Genomic DNA, 27,244 nt, shown 5'->3' on the forward strand with positions numbered 1-27,244 from the left:
CACTTGCGGATGGTAGCACAGCGAAGGTAAACGATGTGATAAACAAACAGAAACAACAATAAAAATTAAAATTTTATTCAAGGGACGTATCGCAAGAACCTGCCTAGGATCCAATCTCATCCTTCATTTAAAAATGGAGGCACTTGTTGCTAACCCAACCGTTCTAAAATGGTATGCAAGACAAGAAAACACACCCCAGCTCTTAACCAGTATTAGTGAAAGTTTGAGAGTATTTCGTCAAACTCAAAGCCTCGGTAAATACCCAGATTCCTCCGAAACGTGTGTGAGAAGGTACATCCCAGGACAGGTAATTAGACAGAGAGCAGGAAGGACAGAAATCTTCATTGTAGAATCTCTTGGCCAGACGGACTCACAAAGAACAGAATGAAAAGAAGGGGGGTGATTTCACCCAAGACACACCTTTGAGAAACTGTCATGTAAACCAACTATTTGCAGACACCAATAGTCACATCTCAGAGGTTCAGAAACAAGATTTCACCTCCTTGTTCCATCTGAGCACCAGGTGTAGTCCATGCCCGAGCGTCTCACACTCATCCTCATGTTCTTTACATCATTACCTGAGAATGACGTCGTGTGCTGCAACTCAGACAGTACAACTGCAAACTGGCACGAGGCAAATTTGAAATGATATCAAATATCCAAGTGAAATGCTTATACGAACCACCCGGAGACCCCCAAAGCAAATTCGAAAGGATTCTAAATAGTTAAGTGAAATAAATCGGGCCCCAAAGCAAATTATTAAAAAATTTAAATATTCAAGTTAAATATCTATAAAAAAATAAAAGCAGGGGCCCGCCGAGCTGACAGGTCACATGGTAATGGAATCTGAATCGCAGTGAAGAGGAAACGAGCTGCACAGACAGAGAAGATGGACGCCGCTCTTTGTAGCCTTTTCAAGGGGCTCGTCGGAACCAAGATAAAAGAAAGAGTTTCGCTTATAAAATTCATCACACAGCTACAGACACAGACAGGGAACATCAGACAGACGCCACAGTTAATGCTGTTTCGCTCCTGAGTCAGTCTCAGATCGTGAAAGGGGCAGTCCGAGCTTCCGACCCACTGCTTAAGTGGTACCATAGAGTGTAAATAAGTGGTTTTGTACCACGGCATGTGTTTCGAAAGGAGTGCAGGTGTGTGTTTGATGGGAGCGGAGCTTCCCCTTTCACGGTGCCCTCAGGAGGATCTCGGTGACCTCCGCCCTACTTCCGATCCTCATGGGGATACCATAGTGCGCCGTCCCGGGCGAGACGTACACCAGGCTGCTGTCGCCGACGCGGTACAGGCCACAGAAGTAAGGGTTCAACAGATATGCCATAATAGAGAGGGGGAAGATCTGACCTGCATGGGTGTGACCTGAGGAAGAGAGAAGTACACAGCGGTCAGAGGTCACCGGCTGCAATCCAGGACGACGGCCTTGCAAACAACTTTATTTATGGTGGAAAAAAAGCTGCTAAACAATGATGAGTCTGTTTGAATTATAAACAAGCCTGTAAATTCTGGCACCAACAGGTTCTATAGAGTAAAATACTGTATTATGGCAGCAAACCAGCAAATCTGCATTGCCTGTGTGTTTCATTCCTGTGTTACTCAACTAAACCTGCCCAAAGACGGGATTATCTCACAGCGCACACTCTTAGATCACATTTCAAGATTTTTACAACACTTTCCATTTTCCTTTTAACACAGTAAGGGTCTGGATGTGGTTTCCAGGACATCGCTGGGCCTTTGTCTGAATCGCAATCACGCGCAGATGGGCAGTCGAGAAGCTGAGGGAACAATCGGCTTGCGACACCGTAAGAACACTGAGAATTCTCACTTAGCCGCTGCATGTTCAGGGAGATTTTCTGCAGACCGCTGGCAGACAGACGCAGACGGACGCTTTTTTCTGCAGACGCAGTGAGCGAATGCCTTGGCCCATTAGCTCCAAGCCCCAGACCGGGGGTGTGACAGAACCCTGAGGAATGCTGGGACAGAGAAGGTTCCAGAAGGGGCAACATCATGAGTGCATCATCTAACCCCTGCCAGCTCCAACCGTTTCCAATACATTCTGATCATTTTTACGTAAAACAAACGCTTTTACCATGACAAGATGGTTTCCATTTCCAGCACTTACACACTATGGAGCACCTGGTACTTATGTGCAGAGGTGGAAAGTTCAGGTCCAGAAAGTATAAATCCTGAGTAGGATTTTGCTTCAACCAGCCACCTGAGTACTCTCCGACTGCGATTCTTTATGTTGAACTGGTCGGTTAAAACAAAACCTTGGTCTGGATTTGTACTTTCGGGACCGGAACTTTCCACCTCAGCTTATCTGTTATAGCCTACTTGGTCTCCGACGAACCACACCTGATCTCAGGCGAGTAAGTATTCAACAGGTAGGACAGAAAACCATCTGGAAACATGCACTATAAGATCAGGATTGCTTACGGCTGTGTCATGGTTGCAAATGTATGTTTACCAAACATAAACGTCCATGATAGGTTAGAGTAGGGGAGGCCAATCTTACCTGCAAAGGGCCGGTGTGTGTGTACGCAGTGTAAGGTGTGTGTACGCAGGTTTTTGGGGCAACTTGTAGGTCAGCTGTTCACACCCAGGTGTGAGGACTCTTCAGGCAATCAGTCCTCTAATTAGTAATCTAATTAGAGAGTCGCAGCGAAAACCTGCACACGCAGCGGCCCTCTGCGGATAAGATTGGCCACCCCTGGGTTAGAGGAACAGAGTGTGGATCCTTCCTTTATTTGAACGTTCAATATTTTTACTTCTTTTTAAAAAAAAACTGCTTAATAAAACAATTTTTGGAACTTCATCGCATTACTGTCTCTACTTATATCCTCCAGGAGACTTAAATGGAAGGCCAATAAAATGTTTGGTCATGAGAAAGGAGGTCGGAATTTAAAGGGGAAGGCCCCGTTTGGGCACGTAAAAATAACACCTCCCAAAGACATGCACACACAGCGTCAGCAACAAACCCGCCGCTTCTTCGGCTGAGACAACAGGGACCTTGTACCCCCCCGGCTTCCTCTCAGCACTGTGTGGATGACGAAACATACGAATATATACACGTCCTCCTCAGAGTCAGCATGGTCTCATCTCACTGCAATGAGTCACTGTGTCAGGCGCACCGCTTCAGCTTGTGGGCCCAGACCAAAAGGCGAGACCAAATGTGTGGGTGGGGTTACACTGGTGGGCGGGGCCAGATAGGTGGGTGGGGCCGAACTACCTCAAATTACCCCGGTCTAGGCCCAGATTAGAGCACAAAAGCAAAGTCAGGTGATTCTGCTGTTGACCCACAAGGTTTCCAAATGCTAGGGGGGAGGGGGGTGTGAAGAACGACTATTCCTATCATTCTCTCTAGTGATGTTCCTCTCCCTCAGCTCGCTCCGCAGGGGATCTCGTTTACCCATAAGTCTCTGCATGGCCCTGTGGGAGTACACCGCAGTAGGAGCCAAAGTATAGCGTAGTACTTCCCAGCAAAACACCTTTATATCCACTTCTAATATAAAGTAAAATATAAATATTTAGTATAAATTTACCATGTCACATCACATACTTTTTTTAGAAGTATATTTTTTACACTATGATACTGGCCTGTAGTTAGATGAATTAGCCTACTTATACTGTGTCTTAACTCAAGCATTTTTGACACGATAAGAATTAGGTATCAGTGTACAGCTGTTCAGTGACACACCTGACATCATCAAGTTAATCCTACCCAGTTAACCCAACAACCCATTAACCTTTCCTGGAATGCAGCAGGTCGATGGTATCCGAGAGTCCCGGATTAAGCAGAACCTGGACATGAACGTAGCTGATGTGCTCTGAGCATTACCTGAAAGCACCAGACCGATGTCAGGCCTCTCCTGCAGAGCCCAGCGGGCCGCCCGAGGCTGGTGTGCAAGGAGCACGATGGGCCTGTCGGGGGAGCATCCCTCCAGCGCCTTCGCCACGTTCATCCCGTGTCCTGGGTACCTTCGGGGGTCCCGTGAGGTTGAATCCATTACCATAGCATCAATAACAATCACCATGGCAACCAGAGCAAAATGACCCCTGCATTCCAAACCACAGAGTTTCATATCGCTGTCCATCTCTATGTCGCTGTTACACGGATGCCACAGAAAAAAGCAGATCCCTCTAGCAAGTCAACGCAAATACAGTACAACAGGAACAGAGACATCATCGCAGTAATAGAGGAAACTTTTTCAACACACTCCAATGAAACAATGACAAAGTTTTAAACTTAAAATTTGTAACTGTATGGTCACAAAACATCCCTTGCATGCATAAGACCTTAAAGGATCTTACGTAAAACTACTAGCTGTTAAAAAGCAGGATTTTATATTAGACAAGCAGTAATCCACAGATTAGCTTGGGGGGGGAATAAGAGGCTGTCCCATGTACTGACCTCAGTATACGGGCCTCTAAGTCATCCACTCCAGCGAGGCAGAGCCAGTCACTCTTCTGGCCGGGCTGAGAGATGCGAGCGTGGTCATTGTGCAAGGCCTGGATGTTGAGAGCGCGCAGGTGGGCAAACCACGCCTCCACATCGGCCGTATAGTAGTCATGGTTACCTGGGGAAGATCAGGTTACGCGGGTAAGGCAGCAGGCAAGCTGACATAGCGATGGAGAGAAGACCCCATCTGTCCATCTCTTAATGACTTCGTAAGGTCAGTGCCTCCTGATTGCCGGACCACTGCACCTGTGACAAAGTACGAGCCCAGCTTGGACTTCATCCCCAGCAGCGGCTCGGAGGCACTCAGGAGTCGTGACACTTGGGAGTCGGCAAGGTCGCCGGTTATGGCCACCAGATCTGGGCTCGGGGGCACAAACACCTGTGATCAGTATATTTACTGCACACCAAACACGCAATGGAAAGTTGCAGAATGATGCTAGTGCGAGATGGCACACATCTACTCCCATAAAAGTGTCTCAAACAACTGAAATGCTTTTCCTCTTTTGCATAAACAAAAGCCTACCCTACCAAAGCACTTGGCTATTGCACAAATTTGCATTTGCTGACATAATTTTCCTTTGTATTCCTTTATTTGAACACTCCAAGGATCCTAGCAACATTACCTGCCTCCAGCCTGTTCACTATAGAAACTATTAGGTCCAGCCTGGAGCGGCCGACAGTTGATCCGAGATGGATGTCGGACAGCAAAACAATCTTGAGGCCGTCGAGGGAGCGGGGCAGTTTGTCCAGCGTGATGTCCAAGCGCACGACCTGCGGGGGCAGGGACGCATTCATGAGCCCGAAGGTGCAAAGCGTTACGGTCAAGGCGACGGCCAGAAGCGCTTGTCTGCCCAGGGCGCCGGGCGCCCCCGCCACTGTGGCTTCTGTCCCTGCCGGCGACCGTAGCTTTGCGCGTACGCGGCTGAAGGTCCTGCGGCATAACGCCATGCACTCCAGGGCTAAGAGAAGAAAGAGCAGGATGACGTATGCGCCCAGGCAGGTGTAGCTCACCCGGCTCAAAGCGTGCGGTTCCTCGGCTACCAGATAAAACAATGTCAAGAAGCTGCTATGGGTTAAGAGGAGGAACAGTAACACACCGGCTCTCCAAGCCTGATAGAGCCAGGGCGAAGGCGGCTTCGCCCCCAGAATCACCGCAGAGGCGATCCTCCTCCAAACGAAGAGCGATCCCAGCAGCATGAATGAGTTGATGAACAGCAGGAATTGCACTCGGTACAGAGTCGCCCGGACGTTTATATCGAAGCGCTCAGACATTAGATTCCTGGCGATCGCCATGGAGAGAAGCACAGCTCCAGCCGCCGCGGCTACTTTCGCTTCCAGGGAAAGCGTGCTGGATTTGCGCATGATTGCCGTGTTCCTGGGCGCCGTCCCGGTGCTGCGGCCGATCCGCCAGTGAGGTGCCCTTCTTCTGCTTTTGCGAATAAGGTCGACATGCGACAGCTAATCTTTCTGGTTTCTAAATTCTGACTCGTCACCTAACCCTTTGCATCACGCTGCTTGTTATGCAAACTGTTGAAGGACATAACACAAGTTTATTGCTCTGTTTTCTTAAAATTTAAAATCGCAACATAAAAATATCAAAACTTTTTTTATATACCGCCAAATTATACAGTTCAATTTTTCTGACCTGATACGCACAGAACCGACACATAAATCTGTATACACACTGCAAAAAATAACGTTATGGAGTAGAAAGCAGTATATATTAGTACGGCATTAGTTCACATATTTTCTGTCCATTCAAAATATTCTCTATAGAAAGAAATAGATCAATCTGACAACATATATTAGGGTAAATCTGTCAATGATTCTTCCAGCCAAAACTTACAACCACTGTCAGGATGGCCGAGCGGTCTAAGGCGCTGCGTTCAGGTCGCAGTCTCCCCTGGAGGCGTGGGTTCGAATCCCACTTCTGACATACTTTTTTATATTTATATTTTTATAGCCATTTAATGTTATTTCAAGTTACTTCTCCGTGTAATTCGACGTATTACATTCAGATAATGTGATCGTTTTCAACGAAGAGCAAAAACAAATGGTAGAATACGTGACAACGCATTTACCCAGCGAAGTTACAAACGCAAGAGATTTGTCAGAAGTGGGATTCGAACCCACGCCTCCAGGGGAGACTGCGACCTGAACGCAGCGCCTTAGACCGCTCGGCCATCCTGACATGTAGGGTTTTTTTTTTTAAATCAGATGAAACAATTATAACGCAAACCTTTGTCCTGGTATACATGCGTCGTATTATGACAGGCTGTATTCGTGATACATTCTGGTTTTTAATGGATATGTATGGCTTTATTTAGAGAAAACGTGCATTGTCGGAACATCTGTGCAATAAGTATGAGTCACTTTCTGGTTCATGGCATTTTATCGTGTAGTAATACCTACACAAAGGAACTAAACCACAATAATTAATTAGTATGTTGTAAGGCCTCCTTTTGCGGCCAGTAAGATAAGATAAAAGATAAGATAAGACTTTATTGATCCCATAGCGGGGAAATGTACTTGTTACAACAGCCTATAGCTAAAAAAGCAACGGGAAGAAAATCGACCAAAATACACTATAACAAACAGAAACAAATAAGGAAAATTAGTGCACAATTACAGATACAGGTTCGGCTATAGCAGCCCAGTCATGAATATCGACCCTGTGCGGCTTCAGACAAACAGTTCTGGTGGAAACAGACGAGTCTTGCTGTCTGTTCAATTCCACAGTGAGTTGGGCAGCTGTGGTCTTATGTCTTTTGGATACAATCCGGGTTAGTACCCGGACGTCCATTTCAGTCAGCTTCCTCTTGGGTCCACAGTTGCTCCTGTTGGATGTGGTCCGTCCTTCGTGGTGGCATGCCGACATTACCATGGAAACCGTGGCTCTCGATACACTACAAAGGCTTGCTGTCCTGGTCACAGATGCACCAACAGTTTGTCCTCTTTTGATCTCTGATATGTCTCCCATTTTGTTATGTGTGTTGCAATATTTTATATACAGCTGTGCTACTGCTCTGCTAATTCAACCTTCACACTTTACTCTCGGTGAGAATTGGCCACCAGGCCGCACATATATAGGTGTGAAACCTCAATGCTATTTTGTCCAGTGTTTCCGTTTGATTGCCCAACCCCTGTACAATACAATACTAGAGTGTGTGTGAGAGAGACAGAGAGAGACAGAGAGAGCGAGAGAGAGAGACCCTTGTTGAACTAGAAAGAGAAGTTGAGAAGAGATAGATCACTGTGGTTCTGCCATTATACAGGGTTATGTGTCTGATGCAGTGTGTAGATCATTAAATTGGGTGATGGCTGAATTTCCAACTCAGGTGACCACGGAGACCAGCTCAGCTAATTTACAGAGGATCTCCAGCTCACAGAATGCAAGCTCCATATTTTCGGGGATACAAATCTCCCCGGACATCGCTTTCCTGAAGACCATCCCCGCAATGCTGATGCTGGTGGAGATAGTGAGTATTACTTTAATCAAACTAAATATGATACATTACAGTTGTGGAAGGAACATTTTTAAAGCCTGAGTAATGTTGTTATTGTATAGATTAGTGTTCCTCATCTTCTGGGTTGCGGAGAGTGTGGCACCTCAAAGCTCGACGTTTACTATTCCCACCCCCTCCATCGACAAATTTTACTGCTGCCACCACCTAGTTGACAATTTTATGGTGAATTTGGGGTATGAAGGAATAATGGGAACCTAAACCAGTTGAGAGCCTCTGGTCTAAGTTTAAATACACATAACAGTTCACACCATTATACCACGTACAATATGTTCACATATACAGTCAGACCTGGGACATTTGTGAGGTTTGACCCCAGAACCCGTCACAAATGAGGAGGATTCGCGGATGTTTGGTAGAGTCACTAAAAATCATGTACGTGCTTATTTCTATAGTTTAAATCATACCGTTTAAATCATAAATATGATGTCATGCTCCCAAAACACATTACTTTCATTTAAAAGTTAGCTTAATACATTATACCTGTACTTTAAAAAAAACCAAATGTTTGATGTAAAAATACAGTACAGTATCGCCTAACGGATATTTATCACACTAGCACATTTACAGTACAGCATACTAATGTTACCCCTACTAATTCATAGAACACAGCATTGGCTGCCGATTGCTTTTGCATTAACAGTAAGGTAAAATGAGTAAACGAACAAGACTGTAAACTTATTGTCAGAAGTCATATATTTAACCAAGTTACAATTCAATAAAATACGTAAAGGAAACATGTACTGTACGTATAGGGTACAGGTATTCAGTCAATTAAAAATTACATAAAAATGTAGAGAAATAAGCTGCAAAAACACTAATGCAGACATTAAAAATATTTAATGAAATATTTTTATATCTCACCTCGTAAAAGCTACTTCGTTGTCTGATCTTTAGTATTTTATTTAGCAGATTCTTCAGTCTAAAGTGATGTACAAATGAGCCAGAGATGCACTTCAGCAAGGCTAAGCTTCACCGAACGGCCCGGGACAGTGCAAGTAGCACTGGAGCAAGAGTCACACAACATTTTACAAGAAAGCTAGAACGTGATAAGCCGGTTATCACCGAAAATTACTATTTTAAGCGTAATCATGGAATGCGGGGTGGTGTAGGGTAGTGTAGGTGTTCCTGAAACATGGGCTTCAACAAAATCCCCACCGTTGTAAAGTGTTGCAAGCTAATTTAAGAAATCGATGCCTCAAAATTCCGAGAACTCTTCAGCATTGCAAAAGCATTTCCCCATTTCAAAGGGATGTCTGGTACAGAGCTGATTGGAAGTGTTTGATATTCATTTCTATTGCTATTAGTCAATTATATGGACTATCAAAATGAAGATGGTCACTACGGTAACCTGTGTCAGGCCTGTAGCATGAAGCCGCATGTGTTACTTGCATGAAGTTGCATGTGTTGCAAATACAACCGTGAAAATATCTCCATACGCAGGAGTAGTAATGTAACGGTGACAGTTGAGGAGATTGGTGTAATGCCTGTGTATTCATGTGCTCCTGTTGAGGTGCCATTGTTTGCAGCTGTTCTTAAGGTTTCTGATATTGGTCTTCTGGTTCTGTATGACCTCATAGTGCTGTCATGCCCCCAGGTCAAACCTTAGTTGTTTTTCTCCCCCAGGTTCTGGGACTTCTAGTCTGGTCCCTCGTTGCAAGTCTCTACCATATCCCTCCGGTTCTCGTGTGGGTGATAATTATCACCTTGTTGGTCTGGATCTCTACTATTTTGCTGTTCCTCATCTACTTCTTCGGGGTCCCCTCCCAGTTCAGCTCCGTTCCCTGGCTAACACTGGTCAGTGGCCCGACACCTCGGTCTTCCCTACTTCTCTGACCACATTGGTCATACATTTCCAGGCCACCCTTGCTCTCGTGAGGAAGGGAACCTGGGAACCATAGCTGTGGCATTTTTAATACATCGTGCAGTTAGTGCAGACTTCAATAATCCTTGAGGTCTGTGTGATGCATTATGCACAAACCTTCTGCCTTTCACTTAACCCTTAAAAGAACTCTGCCCCCCTCCTGTTCACAGCTGCTGGTGTACAATATCGTGGCAGCTGTCCTCTACCTCATATGTGCTATGGCTAATGCAGTGTACACAGGCCCCTTCCTGCTGCTGATAGGGTACGAAAACCTCGCATCATCCACGGTGAGTGCATCTCCGAGAACCCTCATTTAGTCAGAGGTGGAAAGTGCAGGTCTGAGGGCAAATGGAAAATGATTGGTTCAGAGAGATAACCAATCAGATTGTACAGAAGGTGAGTCTAAGCAACTAGAGGAGGTGGGACTAACCAATTAGATGTCTTGGATCCACCTCCTGTACAAATCAGAACACGAGTGAGTCTTTAAACTCACCATGGATGGTGGAAACAAAACCATGGTCAGAATTTGTACGTTCTGGACCTAAACTTTCCACCTCTGCATTTAATTAAGCCACAAAGCCAATTTATCCTGTATTTTTTTTTATGCAACCTAATCTGGGCTGACCCCACTCCGCTCAGCCATTTTTACCATGAAAATAGTGGAAAGTAGCAGGGGGGGGCAACTCAAGCAGCCCAGGTTCCAATGACCATGTAAATACACCCCCGGATGTAATAAACAATGAGCAGATGATGTCACGCGTTTAGCACTTTCTGCGTGCGGGAGGAGCAAAGGGCTCAAGTGACCGAGTGACTTTTGCAAAATGGGGCTTGTGAGCAAATGCTCTGGGTCGGTCTCCTGTTGAGTAACGAGGGTTGCTGGTATTGTGGCTTTCATGAGAAGTAACCAGGACGAGTCAGAAAAGGTGTAAAGTATTGAGCACTTTATGCACTATTATATGTTACGATTCCTGGGCTTTTATACAGCAAAGCGTTGGACACACGAAGTATGATGATATATTAGGTTAGGAGAGCACAGTTATACCATGGAGCTGGCGTGTACTTTATGAGCTAACCGATAATGGCATGTTTGGTTATGAAACCAAGAGCTCTGTGGTAACACAGCTGAGTAACTCCATACTAACTGCTCCTTTATGGCCTCTCCCTCCTCCTTCCCATAGTGCCTTGCCATACTGGTGACGGTGACCTACAGTGGCAGTGCCTTCTTTGCTTTTAATGCCTGGAAGAGTGCGAGGACAGACCCTGCAATGCCCCCCGTCACTTCATAGAACTCCATCTCCATCCTTCTTCTAACCACTGATCTATATCACACTTAGAACACATTTAGAAAGGGGCACGCAGTGTCTCTCTGCCCAGATGTACTGTGGTCTTAGACATTTTGGGCCTGGAAGCAGCCTGCCACTCGGTGTTTTCTTAAGCCAGCAGAGCCAGGATAAACAGCATTTAGCAAGAGATTTTTTCCAGAGTTGTATATATTTGCCCTAGGACGTAAAGACTGAAAATACACACAATTTCTGTATGCTGTCATCTCTCCCTGGTCCAACACTTTTCTGGTTGCCCTTTTGGTTACACGCTCGCACCCAATATGGGCTCTCACAGCTTCCCTTTCACAGAGAAGTGTCCCATGAACAGCACAGCAGTTCCAGCTTAACCATAAATCATCTACTCGTTAGTACAGTGGTGAGAAGCCCCACCTGTCCCACAGGTCCCTGATAGGGGAGGCCCTGGGTGTGAGTTTTCTTTCTCTTAAAAAAAGAAATATCGTACTAGCAGTGTGTGGCTCAATGGGTTAGGATGCTGTGATTATGACCAGAAAGTTGCTAGTTTAAATCCCAGGGTTGCAAGAGAGATTATGCCATTTGATCCTTGAGCAAGGCCCTTAACCCCCAGTTGCTACGATGATTGTCTAACCCTGCTTTCTCCATACATGCATGCTGATTTGGATAAAAGTGGCTGCTAAACAAAATGCGAACAGGTTTACTGACTTATATTGAATATATTCGAAATGTATCAATATTTACAGACAACAGTGGATGACAAAGTTCTTTAAGAAAAAGAACAACAATGAATCACAATCACATCAAGCCCGAACGCTAAAAAGCCAGGCAGAGAAGAGGCGAAGGTCTGGCGGAATGAAAAGTGGGACGTCCCCAAACGTGATACGGCCCCTTGGGAAGCAGGAGTTCCGTACATCAGGCCGCGTGACGGTACGGCGGTAACGGAGAGCCGCTGAAACGCGGCGGACAAACGTTCTGTGCTCAGGAACTTCAGCGCCTCCCGGCCGCTTCATTCACAGCACGCCCAGGAAAATGGGAATCATTTTCACCATAGAGACACACCACTGAATGTGACCACCACTTATAAAACACAAGCAAACCACAGCACATTCACCAGAGTGCACAAACTATACAGCTGGTCTATAACGTCAGTGAAAGTGTTTACCTTCACTTAAGCAAACTAAATCTGACACATACATACACTTCACACGCACCCCTGACAGGTTAAAATAGGAATTCAAGTAAATTATTTTGAAAGCCCCCTCAGTATGTACATGCTACATTCATTTTAAAAAAATAAACCAAAGCTACCGTTTTTTAAAAAAAAAAAACATCAGAAATGATCTTTAAGCAAAAACTAGCTTTCAGGGAAAGACAGCAGCATTCACTCATCAGGGAAGTTTCTTACAGATTGTGATTTTGCGTGGGCAGTCCTCACAAAGCGATGTAAGACTTAGCATACCGAGTTAGCATTTGTGCTCGAGTTGTCAGCTGGGAACTGTTCAAAGGCATGTAGGTGTGTCTGTAGCTGAAGGGGGGAGGGTGGAACGTGTGTCTCCTGAGAACTGCACGGGGGGGGCTCCTCAGGAAAATGCTCCAGTCACTGCTGCCCCGATGTCGTGCATGTGCTGATGGGCGCGGAGGAGGAGCCGCTCAGAGACTTTACCACCAGCCCACTACTGAGGTCCAAACCACGTCCTTCCCTTTCCTATGAACAAAAGATAAGCTGAACCAAAGAGCCAGTCCTGTTGTGACAAGACTGAACCGCTACCGTTCCATCCAGCTGCACTACAGAACCAAGCTGCACAATCGGCGAAATGAGTGACTGCTCATACAATGCAGTCAACAGGAAGAAAGATGCACAGCACCTTATAAATATCAAACTGCATTTCCTTTCAGGTGATATATTAATCATCTATGATACTTAAGAATCGGTACTTTAAAGGCTGGGGTTTTCTGGTCATGCTTACCGCTCTGTAGTCCAGAAACATTTCTTTAAAGGCCAGGAAGTCAGTGAAGGTGAGTAGCATGTCGAAGATATCTCCTGACACTTCATCCTTGTGCTGTCTAATATACATATACACATGTCAGCGTGAAAGAGAGAGAAACAGAATAACTGTAAGGGAACTTGGCTGTAACAACTTACAGCAATGCAATCACATGTACGCAGAGTGCATTATAAGAGCTGTGAGACAGCAGAGAAGAGCACAGGAGGGTGGGAAGGGAGGAGTTTTACACAAAAATGTTTCTGAGGGCAACAGGAAAAATAATTGGTTCAAGGAGATAACCAATCAGATTGTAGAAGAGGTGGGCCCGAGCAACTAGAGGAGGCGGCAGCAACCAATCAGATGTCTTGGACCAAAGGGGCTCTCACGAAGACACAGGAAACGCCACGGAGACTCACTTGAGTGAATCCGTGAAGGCGTTCATGCAGAAACCAGGGATCCTCGCCATCAGCTCCTTCTCTATGTGTTTCTCCAGGAGCTCGATCTGCCAGAGGGAAAAAAAGGCATCAAACGGGTTCGATTACAGACAGGGATTCACATAAATGGTACACAAGTATGCATTTGTACATGTAGAGGCTTACAAGCAGCGTGCACATTACATAATGACTCATTATGCATGGCTACATATTTATGTATGACTACATAAATACCAGGTGCTTACATATTCATTGAATATGGTCGTATAGCTGAGCTTGTTTTCCTCCGAGTCGTCAAACTCCATGTAGTACTTTTCCATGAAGCTCTGCTGAAGGCCCTGGAACTGCTCTTCTGTGGAACCAAACCGTAAAGTTAATCTGCAGCCTGTAAGCCTCTCGCCTAACAGCTACCTAAATACTATCCCCACTCCATTCCCATTAATATAGTAATCAGAGGGAAAGGGGGTAGGTATACAAAATCCTGGGTTCCACTCACCCATGATGATGTCCTCAATGTTCCCGATGACAGCGTCAAACGCAGCGTCTGCATCGGAGGAGCTGGGGCGCGAGAAACACAAAGGAGCCAGAGATGTAGCAAGAAAAGTGAGATTCTGTCCCGCTTTTAAACAGAAAAGGCGGTAACTTACAGGCACAAATAAGAATACTTAGAATTACAAATTTTGCCAATCACATTTTTCATAAGCGAAACGTTGATGGCTTTTTTATTGACTCCTAACGTCTGAGCTGGCGCGTCGCTAGGGCTGTTTTAGGGGTCACTGGAGCCCTCTCCCACAAATAAACATACAGTATTTAGTTAACATAGCGTGTACTCGTATTGTTTCGTTAAAATCAGACCGCCCTTATAAAAGGCATGGCCACCTATTCTATCTCTAGTGACACTCCTGCTCCTGAGTATTTCGGGTATTTTGCTTAATTCCACGTTATTTACAAAGACGATGCACGCCTACTTGGATAATGCGAAATCCTCTGCGTCCAAATCCTCCATCTCAACCAAGTCGCCATCGTCCAGCAGAGCTTTCAATGAAAGAGGAAGCAAATCACAGAATAAGCCGACATAAAAGGGCTTAAAATACACATACACCATCACAGGTCAAGCATCCCTAGCTGCCTAATTCCTATTAGCGGATTGTCGGTTGGTAAAAACACATTATTTAGTTACGACAGAGCACATAATACACATTATTTAGCTAACTGGGCAAACGCGATATTTCGTTTTCTAATCCAGACTATGAATGTTTTATATCATGGAAAAACACGTGTATGACATGCAATAAAACGTTCAGTCTTTTTTAACACACCATGTAAGCGTGTTTAGTATTAAGTAGGTGAGCAAACTGGCTAATATTCATTAACCAGCTATATACAACCCTAAAGAACTGGTTTATTTCCTGGACGTATCAGGCTACGAAATGTTCCATTTTCATCACAGTCTCAAAGAGGATCGATAATTGGAAAATTAATTACGGTCTTACTTCTCTCTTTCGTTGTCATTATCTTGCAACCACTTGCTGCCAACTAGCTTTTCATATAAATAACTCCACAGCAACGGCAACACGCTTCCGTCACACAACACCCTTCGACTTGAAACATGACTAAACTTTGGTTCCGCTTTACCTGTATGCGAGTTTCAAGCCTTAAGTAACGCCATTGAATAACACCCATGAAAAAATAAGACGATATAAACAGAAATGTTTTAGATGGGGAAGCCGGAGTACCCGGAGGAAACGGCACACGGAGAAGCAATAACTCTAATCACTGCCCCACCCCACGAGGCAAATTCAGTTAGCCCGTTTTACGTGTTTCACGCACGCATGCACATACCTGCAATATAATACCATACATATATGGGACATATATTTTATATGGGTGGCGACATGGTGGTCCAGTGGTTAGCACTGTTGCGTCACACCTCTGGGACCCGGGTTCAAGTCTCCGCCTGGGTCACATGTGTGTGGAGTTTGCATGTTCTCCCCATGTCATCGTGGGGTTTCCTCCGGGTACTCCGGCTTCCCCCCACAGTCCAAAAACATGCTGAGGCTAATTGGAGTTGCTGAATTAACTGTAGGTGTGCGTGTGTGAGTGAATGGTGTGTGAGTGTACCCTGCGATGGGCTGGCCCCCCATCCTGGGTTGTTCCCTACCTCGTGCCCATTGCTTCCAGGATAGGCTCCAGACCCCCCGTGACCCAGTAGGATAAGCGGTTTGGAAGATGGATGGGTGTTTTAGATGAGAACATTTTGTATAGAAAACATTTATATGGCTTAAATAAGCAACTATCCGTTGCGATTCGTTTTTCAGTTTCACGCAGACACAAGCAATTTGAGCCTTGATATTCCTGCCACAGGTTTTTAAAGCATCTTGTGCTTATTAACGGCGTCGGCATATGTCAGATTTATCCTCAGATGCACATGAATAGAAATTGAAAATAAAAACGGAAAACACCCGAAACAAAATAGATATTCTGTTTCTAATTCGTCATGCGTAATGTATTGACTTTTTTTTTTAAAAAAACAAACCAGTTTTAGCGCAGCATAAAACCGGAGAACTATACCTGGTTACTATTACCACTAGAGGACCTGCTAAAGCAAGGCAAACAAATATTATAAATATATAAAGCGCTACGGTGAGAGTAGCTCAAATCTTAGCTGGGCGACTACATACCTTCCCGAAGCTAAAGTGGTCCCGTTCTTTAGTCGAGTACTCCATAATCCGACATTTCTTTGACTAATCCATCGGCTAGCCTTCTTCCCAAATTTCACCTGATGTAGGCAAGTGCCCGGGCAGCTCAAAAACGCTGCCCGCCCACTCAGTTGGTTTAAACATTAAAGTGACACGTATTTTTGTTACAAAACGTTGATTCTTTTAATTCAGGCTATAAATGACCCTACCAGAAGGGGGTAATGGACCAACAGAGTAAACAGATGCCAGAAATATTCTCGAAGTATATCAAAAAATACCATAAACCCTCAAAACTACTTTGCAACACATCAACATACATTTCTATGCAAACATCACAATCCATAAATGAACACTTTGCTCTTTCTTAATTCAAGTCATTGTAACCCTTATCTGTGCCAAAGGTGACGAGCAGAGAAATGGTGTGGAGGATCATCTCCTTAAAGGAACCTACAGCGGCTGAATCTGCAGTTCTTCAGATGTATGTGTGTGTGTATGTAATGCAATATATATATATATACACACACACACACACACACACACACACATACAGAGACGTAGACTAATTCATCGTCACTGGTCATCACACTGGGTGAGAATTTTTACTTCAAGTTTTTTTTTTACTAAATGGCAGTTTAATCACACATAAATAAAATATCATGTCAGTATATGTATTTTTTTTCCTCATCGAAAAAATTTGTGCCGTGGTATGAATCACTGCAAAACTGCTTCAAGTAGGATGCAAAAGAGGCGAGAGGGAACAATTCGATTCGACATTACATGCCCCCCCCCCCAACAGGAGGTGGGTGTCACCATCGTCTGTGTGCCTGTTTGAGTGGAATGAGAAAAACTAAACACTGATACACTGAACAGCTGGAAACAGATGTGCAGACAGAGAGAGTCTAGGCAGAGGATGAGCAGACAGAACTGTGTACTGCACGCTGGACACGTTAACAGAGGGTCACGCGGCTCGAGGAAATTTAGTGGAAGCCGCTTGGTCTCTGGAATCTTCTGGTCACTGCTAGCAGGAGGCAGATTTGAGCCTCCCCCCACGAGAGCATTCCGTGGAGCGCTCCACCATGAAAGGTCATCCCCGGTCTCCTCTCGTAAATCCGCGAGCCCCCCTGGGTTCTTCCCGCGGCCTCTAGGACAGAGACCCCTCCCCCCAAGAAGCATCACAGTCCTGGGCCCTGTTGGGCGAACGGGGGTCCGGGCTTGGGGCAGAGCCCCCCTGCCCTGGCACAGAGGTGGTGGCACCAGGGTCAGGAGACGTGCGAGATCAGTCTGACGCGACTCTGTATGTCGTGACGGCACAGGGGGCAGGTGTCCAGTTGTAAGGCACACTCCATGCACATCCCACTGTCGGGGGGGGGAGGGGGGGGGGGAGAACAAACAGGTTTTTTTTTTTTTTTAAACGCCTCCTAAAGACAAAGTAGGGTACCAAACAGGCAGCAAGCAAAACCGGCAGCTACCACATGCTGCATACAGGAAAGAGCCACAGGAGCCGGCAGCCCAAACCGCAGGCCTACCCGTGTCCACAAGGGCGCAGTTCAGTGTCGGCAAGCTGGTCACAGCAGAGTGTGCAGCAGTTGTCTCTGATGCTGACCTGCTTTAGCAGGGCTAAACGCCGGTGTCTGTGGAGAGCAGAGACATTCACAGCGTGTGTATAGACGGGAAGTAAAACACGCATGCCGCTGTAGACTTTAAATGCACGATGACGCAGTGTTTTAATGCGGTTCGGCATGGGGGACGTCTTGCTGGTTGAGGCTATTTTTACAGCACTCAAGGTGTTCAATGTAGTTGAAAACAACAACTTTCATTAATTACAATTACATAAATGCATTCATTCATTCATGTCCCCATGGCGATCGCTGTCATTGCCGTTATGTAACATCCTGACTTTAAACGCTTCTTAATTAAGCAACGTCTTTGTCACCCCCCCCAAAACGGTGCTCATCATTATCTTTAATTACTGTCATTATCATCAGCAGACTGGCTGCTGCAGGGTGTGAACGCGTTAGGCAGTTAGGGAGGTCCGCAGTGCGCCCTTTGAGATGACGTCACGCCCGCGTCACCTGCACACCTGGTCCGGCCATCGGCCACGCAGCTCACCTGGGCAGGATGATCTTCTCGTCGGACGCCAGCGAGGCAAAGTCATTGAACGTGCTGAACTTGACGGGTGGCGTGTGTCGGAACGGTTTGGCCCCAAAGTTGAACTCGCATTGCTGGTACGACATGAAGCTGGCCGCTGCGAAGAAGCCCGACCTGTGTGGGGATACAGGGCTTAATTCGGCCAGCAAAAATGTCATATTCAGGACAAGGACTGAAATCCTCACCAAACAACCTCATTCGGCTAAAGAGATTCAATGTCAGGAGCCATGCAGCAGTAAGTGGTGGGTTGCTGTCTATTTGGAAGATAATACGGTTGTTCATTTTTATTAAGGAGAACATTCTAGAATGATTTTAAGGCAAATCTGGCAATAACGAGGGTTGGGGTGTGTATATGTGTCTTTCCTTCTGAACAATGCATGTCAGTCACAAGACTACACCAAAATAAGGCATGGAGCAGTAACTCAAGCAAAGCCTGAGGATATGGCAGGGTCTCCGGGCGGCAGGCAGCCATTCCCACGCCTGGCGTACTCACGTGGCCGAGGAGAAGACCTGCTTTTCGGGAGGGAGCTGGTGGCCGTTCAGATAGAAGACCATCTGCTTTTTGCTGAGATCCAGCAGGAAGCCAACAGCATCCCCTGCAGGGAAAGAGGGCCGCATTTATAATGCGAGTTGCACCTGAGGTTAGTATCAGGGCACACAGAAGCCGCCCAGCTCAGGTGAGGGGGGTGAGCGGGTGTCAGGCTCACCTTCCTTCCAGCACGGGTGCGAGTGCGGCTTGCTGCGGGCGTTGTACCAGATTAGCTGCCTGCAGCCGTCATACGCACAGGAATACTCATCATCCCCGATCCCATAGCCCTCCTGTGATCAGAAACACGGACATCAGCAAACCGGGACGTCGGCACGTGGTCGCAGCAGCTTTGGAGTCACGTACATGGTTCAGGAACTTGCTGTCTTTGGTGGCCCAGCCGATCTGCATGACCCCGGACGTGATGACGGTGACCTCGTAGTACCACACCCCCGAGTCCACGCAGAACGTGCAACGGACACTCTCAAAGGAGGAGGCGTCGCAGCGAGCCTGGGTACGCGGGAGGAGGGCGGGGCACGGAGATGTAGAAGACCAGGCACGGAGATGTAGAAGACCAGGCCCAATGACCAACATAATGAACAGACATATGAAGGAGAATCTCAACCTTATTACCAACTCAGTGTTTCCAGGTTCAGCACCCTACTGCATATTTGTGTTCTGGTACATTGGATTAGAACAGGGACGGATTACGGACCGGGCCAGAGGGGCCGCTGCCCAGGGGCCCTTGGGGTGCAGGGGGCCCATGGGGCCCTTAGCCCAAAACAATTTGCAACGCTTATCAACAATGTATTTTCGTTTGTCTATTTTAGAGGGCCTACATTCTTTGATCCTCTGCCTACAAAGGCCCCTGACCCTATAGGGAGGGCGTTTGGCTGCCAAGGGCCCTTGAATTGTGGTGGTTGTGGTGGTGAGGGGGAGGGGGGGGGCCCTCACGAACATTTTGCCCAGGGGCCACACAACCCATAATCCGTCCCTGGATTAGAAGCCTCCATTCATGGTTTCTAGCAGAAGTAGGGGAGTCTAACCCAGAAGAGAAAAGCTGAGTATTGCTGCTTGCCCAGTCTTTAAAACGAAATGTATATTTGGACGTTTCTGAATGTATGCAGATTCAACTTTTAACAGGAAGTGTACAGAGATGATGGAAAAACCATGAAAGAACAGGACTCAGACTTCATTAATTACACATTTTCAATACCTGATAACATTCCTAAACACAAGGTCTTCCCCCACAACAAGGCTGAATGGAAAACCAACCTCCAGACCAGTGGGGGAGATTTTCAGGTATTCGCTGACGTCATTGCTATTCAACATGGCGTTGATGTTCTGAAGATTGACCTTCTCGTACGTCAGCTGGCGGCCCTCCTTCAGGACTGTAGGTGAGACCACAGCGTGGCTTAGAAGAAGCGGACTGACTCAGCAGCTCGTTCCCCACAATGCACAGCACCAGCAACTCAAATGCTCATAAGCTGTCTAAACCATCACTAACGGCAAACCAGTCGACTCATTGTTTGTTGTCAAACACACCTTCAATAGTTTTCCAGTCATTATGAGTCACATAAGGTAAATAGGCTAAAGTAAAACGAGTCGATACTGTTTGCTTTAAAGTGCAGAGAGGTTCCACTCGCTGGCAGCCCTCACAGATACTCACACAGGTTGTCCAGGCTCCACTGGGAACAGAACCCCACCTGCCGCTTCAGGTAGTCTGGATGGTTGGCCCAGGTCTCCAGGACGGAGAGCCGGTCACTGATGCATGACTCCGAGACAGTCAGCTTATTCTCACCTGAGGAGACGAGAGGCATGAGCGCCCCATGTCGGCCACGGCTCTGGGGGCATTACGGCTACCCCCCCGCGAGGCACAGGTCCCAAAAGACACAAGCATTCTCAGCTACAAAATAAGACGGCATTCGCGTGCGATGTCATGATCATTAAACACCCTCCCGAGAGAGACACATACTTGTCTGTGAAAATTTCTCCAGTGCAATGAGGGCAAACAGCATGACCGTTGGGTGTGCTTCTGAGCTCTGGAGGTGGAAAAAAAAAAAGATAGGAAGATATGAAGCTGAGAGTCAGACGTAGCTGCACGACGTCAGAAGGCATCTCCTTACCAGACTCTCCAGTAGGTACTCCAGGGTGCCGGGGCTGAGGAGGCCGATGCTGGCTGGGCCTGAAAAAGCAAGAGAGCAGAGATCAAGTGGGGAGTCACTGGAATGTGAACTTTCTGCTAGTCCGTCACACTTCTGTGCAAAATACACTGCAAAAATCACATGGTGGTAAAGTGGATGACAGTCAAATGGGAGCTAGTTGTGGAGAAATATTGCGATGGGGGGGGGGGGGGGTTAATAAAAACATGACTACTGAAAACCATAGGTTCACTTCAATGGAATTACGACCATATACATTTGCACCGATTAGGGGAGTGGTGTGCATGTCCCAGGGCTATACCTGCCATCTTTTCGGCCAGGCAGCCCAGCACGGCCGTGGTGTTGCGGTGCTTGGCTGGGATGAGGGCGTCTTGGCGGGCCGCTGCAGAGCTCAGGTTCAACATGTCTGACAGCTTCTGCAGCGCATCCTGGTGGAGGGAGGAAAGAATCACAACGGGCGTCGCTGTAATGCCCCTGCCAAAGCGGAGGATGAGGAGGGACGCTCACTTTGGTGGGGAGCGGGCACTCATCCAGCAGCAGGGTGATCACAGCCGGGCCCAGTGGGTCGTCCAGGGGAATCACCCGGATCAGGGACTGGACCACCTCCAGCCAGCCGTCATCTGGAGCCAAGCAACCAGGGGGAGGGGGCACAGAAGCCCCAGGAGCGAGAGGCATTTTAAAATGTGCGTTACATCAGGTAAAGTGCCGTTAATGCATCATTTCTCTCTTAAAATTTACTGTACCAAAAGATGGTTTTTAAGAAATGAAAATTCAAAAATTGAATATCCCAGAATTCATGCTGAGAAAGATAACACAGTAGTGCGCCAACTGTCCAATTCACAGCCCGCTGTCTAGGTGGAACTGAATCCAGAATCGGATCTCACCTCCTCCCACCTAGGGGAGGGACAGAACGCTGAACAAGCAACCGAGAGAGAGAGAGAGAGAGAGAAACAGAGAGAGAGACGGAGAGAGAGGCCGGCGTTCCTAAAAGGATCAGATGTCACGCCAAGAGGAGGCGCGTGTGGTCATGTCAGTGGTACTCGCGTCTCCTGAACGGGACGGATGACAGGCATGCGCCTCGGCCAGGAGGCCATGCTGACATCGGCTGCACCGCATCACCGCAGCCAGAAGCGCAGAAGTGCCAGTGCTTATGGCACGCAGTCACCACGCTGACACTGCGGTGAAACTGACCGCGGCGCATTACTTCCTGCTGACCCATGCGCCACCGAGGCTTTCTGGTACCTTCCGAGTGTGACAGTGACCCTGCCTAGGTGATCAGTAGTGCGGGGCTGCTTACCGGTCTCCGCCATCTCGTGCAGCGTGATCATGGAATATGGAGGTTCTTGGTCACTGAAAGAGAAAAACAGAAAAAATGCTACGTGAGGATGTACCATCATCTGGCAGCAGGCACCAGTTATGATGACCGAGTGGGGGGCCCAGTGATGGACGGGTGGGGCAGACAGCAAGTCTCCATGTGGCTCCCTGTCATATTATTTCTGCTTTGACGCATTTCCTCTTTCTAATAAAACCCATCATGTTCAAGGCCAAAACAATGAACAACAGGATTGGGACTCAAGTAACGATCATACATTCGGGGAAAAACGGAGGAAAGTGGCGTGTCTGTGAGTGACGTGTACGAAGCTGAATGTACATGCGTGAGGCTGAGGTGACCGAGCGGATAGAGAGAGGGGGCAGAGAACCAAGAGGGAAGGAGAAAAGGGAAAAAAGAAAAAGGGAAAGAAAAAAAAAAAAAGATATCAACACAGCAGCTGACCGAGAGAGAATAAATAAATTAGCTGCGAGGATAAATGAATAAAAGAGGCGTCTCTTGTTTAAAAATGCAAAGAGTTAGCTGGAACTTTCTGTTCAGCGTCTTCCTGAGCTAAGCACCTTTGGGGGGGGGGGGGGGGGGGGTTGCGGTAACAACACACTGCTCTTCCCCAGGAAAGCATGCTGGCTCCTGTAAGCAAAACCACCAACAAGCTGCTGAAAGTAAGGCGTCAGGCACACCGTCGTGCGGAGCGACTTGCCGACTGGAATGCTGTTTTCCGGACGTAGACGCGTCAGCATCAAACCGCGGCATGATTCGCAAAACGGGGATGGAAGCAAATTCTTCATGAGGCCCTCGCATGTCCGCGAGGCTACCCTCCTGCTCCTCTCATAAGGCAGCTCAGTCACCACCCCGATGACACAAGGCAGGTGGCACTGTTACTTGGCGGGTGTCCCAGGAAAAGGACAGAGGCTCCCCCGACCCACATTCCCGCCGGCTGGGCCCCTCGCGGAAGGGCACGAGAGAGGACAATGTGGCCAGAAGCTACCCAGCACAACTTAGCCTACCAGCACAACAATTCACAGCTGCCCGCGTGCAACAGGGAACACGTCACATTCAGCGTATCCGCCAAGCGACACGAAGCTGCTCCCCCCCCCCGCCTGAAACGGGCAGCCATTCGCCAACATCGACAGCTTGGTCCCTAGCGTCGATGCCGGCAGAGTGCGGGAGGCAAAACGGAACAGGGGGAAGCATGCTGAGTGCGCGCAAGTCAGAAATGCGTGCATGCCAGAGCACGCAGCACACGGTGCATGGTGGGGCTGACTGTACCGCCGAGGAGCAATGAGTACAGGCAGTCACAAAGCAAGTGTATAAATCACTATCGCTGTTACATTAAGTGTTATCTGCTTATAGCAGCCAACAGGACCCCTCATTCCCAGGCCCACCGGAAGAGCCGCTTACTTGTCGACTAGCGTCCGAATGACGGCCAGCGTATCCAGCACCAGCCCATCCACGTTCTGTTTCTTCCTCCTGGGTTCATGGGGCCCTCGGCCACGGCGTGGCGGCCGGACTGGGTCTCGCGGCCTGCTGCCTCGGATCTCTGCCGGCTCGGCAGAAGCATGGTCCACCCGCCGGAGGTGTCCGCGCGGCACGGAGCCGTCCTCCACGTCGCTGTCCTCCCGGCACACGCAGCTGTTGCCCATGGTCCCAGGCGTCGCCTCAGCGCTTTCCCAGAACCGGAGGAGGAGAAGCTGCTCTAGGGCGAGCCGCAGACCGCAAACGAGGCTCCTGCTGGCACAGAATGCGATCCAGGCGGCTACGATCATATCATTGGGGCGATAGCGGGGGCAGTCTTTGGGCGGTCGGAAAGGTCAGTCATGGTCATGGCTGCGGGGGGCAGGTGAGGAAGCAAAGAGGAGGGCAGCGGTCGGCACGAGGTCCGTGAGCATCCTCGGCCGATCGGACCACTGACCGGAACTGGGGACCAAAACAAACAAAACGATTGACCTGCTTCAGACGAAAGTGTGAAAGCACGACTGAGTGTAGACATACATAATACATTCATGGGAGCAGTATTGTTTACAAGCACTATCATGATGTTGGATAGTCGGTAGGGACTGTCCACTTAATGATGTTTGAAATAAAGAACATGGAGAAATCACCTCTGAACACAACCGTAAACGTGAGAAAATGTGAACAAAGAAAAAGATACACAAATGCATTGTCTAGCAAACTGCAGGTATTTCAGACAATGCTCCAAAATTTTGGTTTATTTACTTAAAAACTAAAAAGCCTACTTATGAAAAACAGATAAATAGTACAAGAATTACACATTTTATCACCTCATCATACTATGTTCACTTACGTTCAGTTTAACCGTGATTTCATCTCAAAGTCCTTCCACGGTTAACTCGCGGAAAGTTCCCAGTTTACCTGTCATTCTGTATTATTATGGGTGGGCAGCTGACAATCAAGCAGTGAGTCGATGAAATTAACACACACTGGTTATTTCTGAAGTGCTGGTTCTGACTGTTCTGCGGCCCATACTCGCCCACCTAACTTTACTGAATCAATTCAGAATTTGCAAATTGTCTGACATATAACTGAGTTCACTACGTCCAAAAACGATACTGAAAGAACACTAACCGATAAGCTATATGGAGCTGGATCAGGAACTGAATAATGTCTCAACGACAATATATTACAATTGAATCACAAAACCGACTCCTTAGACATTCATGTATAAGAAAACAAAACGCTGTACAACGGCATACTAATCATCGTTACGTATTAAGGTGTAGTTCGGGCCGAGGTGTACACCCACACGTACCTGGCTGAGAGCAGAGGTTCTCGGTCTGGCCTCGCTACTTTAGTCCGGGGATGACGACGCGGCAGGCCTTTCCGGTATCGCTCAAACGGGGAAGTTAGCGATACGTTACTAAATCCGAAGCTGACAAATGTATTTTAAAAACCCCACGGGATACTGCAGCTATTTCAACGCGGTATATGTCAGGCGCCGCAGCGCACGCCAGCCCTGGATGGCGGTCCTTCAGCCGTAATCCGGCTCATGGTCAGACGGTTTTGGTTTTTGTGGATATTGTTTCTACTAGTCAGGTGGTGAACGCCGATGACGTCAGCAATGACTACTGCCCATGTCCTCCTCCTAGCAACTGGGCACGTGACTGCCCATCCCGGCGGATCCCTTTTTCTTTAATTGCTTTAGAGCGTAAGCATGCGGTGATTTACAGATTAACGTACTATTACAGTAAAACGACGCTGATATCCTGCTCAAGGGTCAAACACTCCTGCTGTGAACACTCCTAACTTTCATGTTCCTACTCTTCATATAATGCATGCCCGCTATTCTGCCTGCTGACTAGGATTAAAATATTCACCGAGATGATAAACCAGCTTCCTGAATATTTTATTTACTTTTATTCATTGATGTGAAATTCACAAAGTTTCTAGACAGATATTTTTACTGTTACTTGAGACGTATAATTTATCATTTTATTTAGCATTTTCTTGTTGTTAATTTTTTTTTTAATGATTTAATCTTGGCCAGGTCGTTCTATATCTAGTTGTAGTGGCACTTTATTTAGCCGTGCTTATGCCGCATGTTTTAGCTTAAATATATTCTCCAGACGATGACTAAACATTTAGAAACATACTTACACATGCAGTTAGGCTATTTGTCGTTTCTAAATGTCCAACAGCACATGATCGTGATAGTATGTATGCTCTCTGCGATGGACTGACATCCCACCTAATATATTGATGAAAAAATATAGACGTCATGATATATCAGACCTTGGCGATTGCTTTAATTAACATTGAGCCCACGTGCAAATGGAGAGAGGACAGGAAATCTGCATACAGTGTTAAGAGACGGGAAAAGTTCACCTGGCACAGGGGCGTCCAAATAGGGGACATCAGTCTGTGAAGCAGATGGTGTTACTGGCAGATACACAAGAGAATCAGGCAGCTTTTGTAAAGCTGAACAGTGTCAATAACAGGGCGTCGCCTAACTCCCGCCCCAGGGTCTGCATGTCCCAACACTAAATTAATAAATTGAAATTGATGGTTGAACCGACAGTATCATTACACTAATCCCTTGAATTCTGAACTGCGTGAACCGCAAGGCTAATCTAAACACATACAACTTCCCACCGCAGACAAGGTCATAGGCAGGTCTGGAGCTCATGCCAAGGCAGGGTTACAGTCTAAATGTGCTGCCAGTCTGTCATCTTTGGACTGCAGGGGGAACCCTGCAAAGCATGGGGAGAACATGCAAGCTCTACACACAGAGAGCAGAGGCAGGATGGAAACACCCTACCTTGGAGGTATGAAGAACAGTGTTTCCTACTGAGTTGACATGCCAACCAGTGAATCACAATCCTGTCCCTAGTAACTACCATGTGTTTGGTATTTTAAATTTAAATTCATTAAGAATGACTCAATTCTGGTTGTAACAAAGGCACTGTTCACGTATCTGAGGATCTGACTTGAGGTCCTTGTGTGCTGACTTCTGAGTGAGGAAGGCCCACCAACCCCAAGAACCATCTTTGGTGTCTCAGGGACCTCAAGATGCCTCTCCCAGTACTAAAGAATATCTACACTATCACCATCTAAAGCATCCTGACAGGGAGCATCATTGCCTGGTTCAGGAACAGTACACAGAGATAACCAATCAGAATGTAGAAGAGTCTCCATGTAGAACTAGAGTAGTTGATTCTCACTCAGAGTGAAATCCAGTTGGTTGGTCCCGCCTCCTCTAGTTGCTTGAACCCACCTCTTCTCCAATCTGATTGGCTATCTCCCTGAACAAATCATGTTTCCTTCTGCTCTCAGAACATTCTTGTG

At 47.1% G+C, this 27,244-nt stretch overlaps 4 protein-coding genes and 2 non-coding genes across 16 annotated transcripts; 2 read left to right on the forward strand and 4 right to left on the reverse strand.

Moving 5' to 3' along the window:
• Positions 1 to 59: 59 nt before the first annotated feature.
• Positions 60 to 5,833, reverse strand: tmppe (transmembrane protein with metallophosphoesterase domain). 7 transcript variants are annotated; one of them, XM_048972664.1, is made up of 6 exons: positions 5,569 to 5,833; positions 5,095 to 5,430; positions 4,718 to 4,828; positions 4,424 to 4,589; positions 3,851 to 3,990; positions 60 to 1,374 (listed from the first exon to the last, which is right to left on the reverse strand). In XM_048972664.1, the coding sequence occupies exons 1-6, from the start codon at positions 5,831 to 5,833 to the stop codon at positions 1,184 to 1,186; spliced, it is 1,209 nt and encodes a 402-aa protein (XP_048828621.1). In that variant the 3' UTR covers positions 60 to 1,183. The 7 variants fall into 7 exon arrangements, 5 of the variants coding, with proteins under 5 accessions (XP_048828621.1, XP_048828623.1, XP_048828619.1 ...); XM_048972666.1 differs by having other exon boundaries at positions 5,095 to 5,242; positions 5,483 to 5,833; XR_007381899.1 differs by adding an exon at positions 1,838 to 1,985 and having other exon boundaries at positions 1,257 to 1,374; positions 5,095 to 5,833.
• Positions 5,751 to 11,388, forward strand: LOC125706126 (CKLF-like MARVEL transmembrane domain-containing protein 8). Of its 2 annotated transcripts, none has more exons than XM_048972673.1 (6): positions 5,751 to 5,886; positions 7,303 to 7,416; positions 7,810 to 7,950; positions 9,622 to 9,792; positions 10,030 to 10,146; positions 11,038 to 11,388. In XM_048972673.1, exons 2-6 carry the CDS (start codon positions 7,354 to 7,356, stop codon positions 11,143 to 11,145), a joined length of 600 nt encoding a protein of 199 aa, XP_048828630.1. In that variant the 5' UTR covers positions 5,751 to 5,886; positions 7,303 to 7,353; the 3' UTR covers positions 11,146 to 11,388. The 2 variants fall into 2 exon arrangements, with proteins under 2 accessions (XP_048828630.1, XP_048828631.1); XM_048972674.1 differs by having other exon boundaries at positions 5,784 to 5,881.
• trnal-cag (transfer RNA leucine (anticodon CAG)) lies at positions 6,325 to 6,407 on the forward strand. The gene has a single exon. It is a non-coding gene; the product is annotated as a tRNA-Leu (tRNA).
• Positions 6,580 to 6,662, reverse strand: trnal-cag (transfer RNA leucine (anticodon CAG)). The gene has a single exon. It is a non-coding gene; the product is annotated as a tRNA-Leu (tRNA).
• A 475-nt stretch (positions 11,389 to 11,863) lies between the features above and the next one.
• LOC125706127 (ADP-ribosylation factor-like 2 binding protein) lies at positions 11,864 to 16,397 on the reverse strand. Of its 3 annotated transcripts, none has more exons than XM_048972677.1 (7): positions 15,212 to 15,398; positions 14,545 to 14,611; positions 14,073 to 14,134; positions 13,822 to 13,928; positions 13,559 to 13,644; positions 13,125 to 13,221; positions 11,864 to 12,862 (listed from the first exon to the last, which is right to left on the reverse strand). In XM_048972677.1, the coding sequence occupies exons 2-7, from the start codon at positions 14,580 to 14,582 to the stop codon at positions 12,755 to 12,757; spliced, it is 498 nt and encodes a 165-aa protein (XP_048828634.1). In that variant the 5' UTR covers positions 14,583 to 14,611; positions 15,212 to 15,398; the 3' UTR covers positions 11,864 to 12,754. The 3 variants fall into 3 exon arrangements, with proteins under 3 accessions (XP_048828634.1, XP_048828633.1, XP_048828632.1); XM_048972676.1 differs by lacking the exon at positions 15,212 to 15,398 and adding an exon at positions 16,258 to 16,397 and having other exon boundaries at positions 11,867 to 12,862; XM_048972675.1 differs by lacking the exon at positions 15,212 to 15,398 and adding an exon at positions 15,070 to 15,205 and having other exon boundaries at positions 11,872 to 12,862.
• A 36-nt stretch (positions 16,398 to 16,433) lies between these two features.
• Positions 16,434 to 25,533, reverse strand: rspry1 (ring finger and SPRY domain containing 1). Of its 2 annotated transcripts, XM_048972660.1 has the most exons (15): positions 25,212 to 25,533; positions 23,843 to 24,358; positions 22,409 to 22,461; positions 21,619 to 21,731; positions 21,413 to 21,539; positions 21,076 to 21,134; positions 20,925 to 20,991; positions 20,619 to 20,750; positions 20,225 to 20,340; positions 19,316 to 19,459; positions 19,131 to 19,242; positions 18,917 to 19,019; positions 18,385 to 18,537; positions 17,802 to 17,906; positions 16,434 to 17,631 (listed from the first exon to the last, which is right to left on the reverse strand). In XM_048972660.1, exons 2-15 carry the CDS (start codon positions 24,205 to 24,207, stop codon positions 17,535 to 17,537), a joined length of 1,746 nt encoding a protein of 581 aa, XP_048828617.1. In that variant the 5' UTR covers positions 24,208 to 24,358; positions 25,212 to 25,533; the 3' UTR covers positions 16,434 to 17,534. The 2 variants fall into 2 exon arrangements, with proteins under 2 accessions (XP_048828617.1, XP_048828618.1); XM_048972661.1 differs by having other exon boundaries at positions 23,843 to 25,533.
• Positions 25,534 to 27,244: the final 1,711 nt, after the last annotated feature.

This window comes from Brienomyrus brachyistius, chromosome 13 (assembly GCF_023856365.1).
Source record: "Brienomyrus brachyistius isolate T26 chromosome 13, BBRACH_0.4, whole genome shotgun sequence".
Classification (NCBI taxonomy): domain Eukaryota; kingdom Metazoa; phylum Chordata; class Actinopteri; order Osteoglossiformes; family Mormyridae; genus Brienomyrus; species Brienomyrus brachyistius.

What these genes read in the sequence shown, in the direction of transcription:
- LOC125706127 (XM_048972675.1), bottom strand. An exon ending in GAGGATTTCGCATTATCCAA is followed by an intron (nt 14,135 to 14,544) that starts GTAGGCGTGCAT and finishes CTCGCGCCCCAG; the next exon opens with CTCCTCCGATGCAGACGCTG. An exon ending in CGACCATATTCAATGAATAT is followed by an intron (nt 13,645 to 13,821) that starts GTAAGCACCTGG and finishes TCCCTCTGGCAG; the next exon opens with ATCGAGCTCCTGGAGAAACA.
- rspry1 (XM_048972660.1), bottom strand. Translation starts at nt 24,207, where the DNA reads ATGATCGTAGCCGCCTGGATCGCATTCTGTGCCAGCAGGAGCCTCGTT. An exon ending in TCTCCCCCACTGGTCTGGAG is followed by an intron (nt 19,460 to 20,224) that starts GTTGGTTTTCCA and finishes CCGCGTACCCAG; the next exon opens with GCTCGCTGCGACGCCTCCTC. An exon ending in CTGCGCCCTTGTGGACACGG is followed by an intron (nt 17,632 to 17,801) that starts GTAGGCCTGCGG and finishes CCCCCCCGACAG; the next exon opens with TGGGATGTGCATGGAGTGTG.
- tmppe (XM_048972662.1), bottom strand. Translation starts at nt 5,833, where the DNA reads ATGCGCAAATCCAGCACGCTTTCCCTGGAAGCGAAAGTAGCCGCGGCG. An exon ending in AGTGAACAGGCTGGAGGCAG is followed by an intron (nt 4,829 to 5,094) that starts GTAATGTTGCTA and finishes CCCCGAGCCCAG; the next exon opens with ATCTGGTGGCCATAACCGGC. An exon ending in GGGCTCGTACTTTGTCACAG is followed by an intron (nt 4,590 to 4,717) that starts GTGCAGTGGTCC and finishes GATCTTCCCCAG; the next exon opens with GTAACCATGACTACTATACG.
- LOC125706126 (XM_048972673.1), top strand. Translation starts at nt 7,354, where the DNA reads ATGGAAACCGTGGCTCTCGATACACTACAAAGGCTTGCTGTCCTGGTC. An exon ending in CCGTTCCCTGGCTAACACTG is followed by an intron (nt 9,793 to 10,029) that starts GTCAGTGGCCCG and finishes TCCTGTTCACAG; the next exon opens with CTGCTGGTGTACAATATCGT. An exon ending in AAAACCTCGCATCATCCACG is followed by an intron (nt 10,147 to 11,037) that starts GTGAGTGCATCT and finishes TCCTTCCCATAG; the next exon opens with TGCCTTGCCATACTGGTGAC.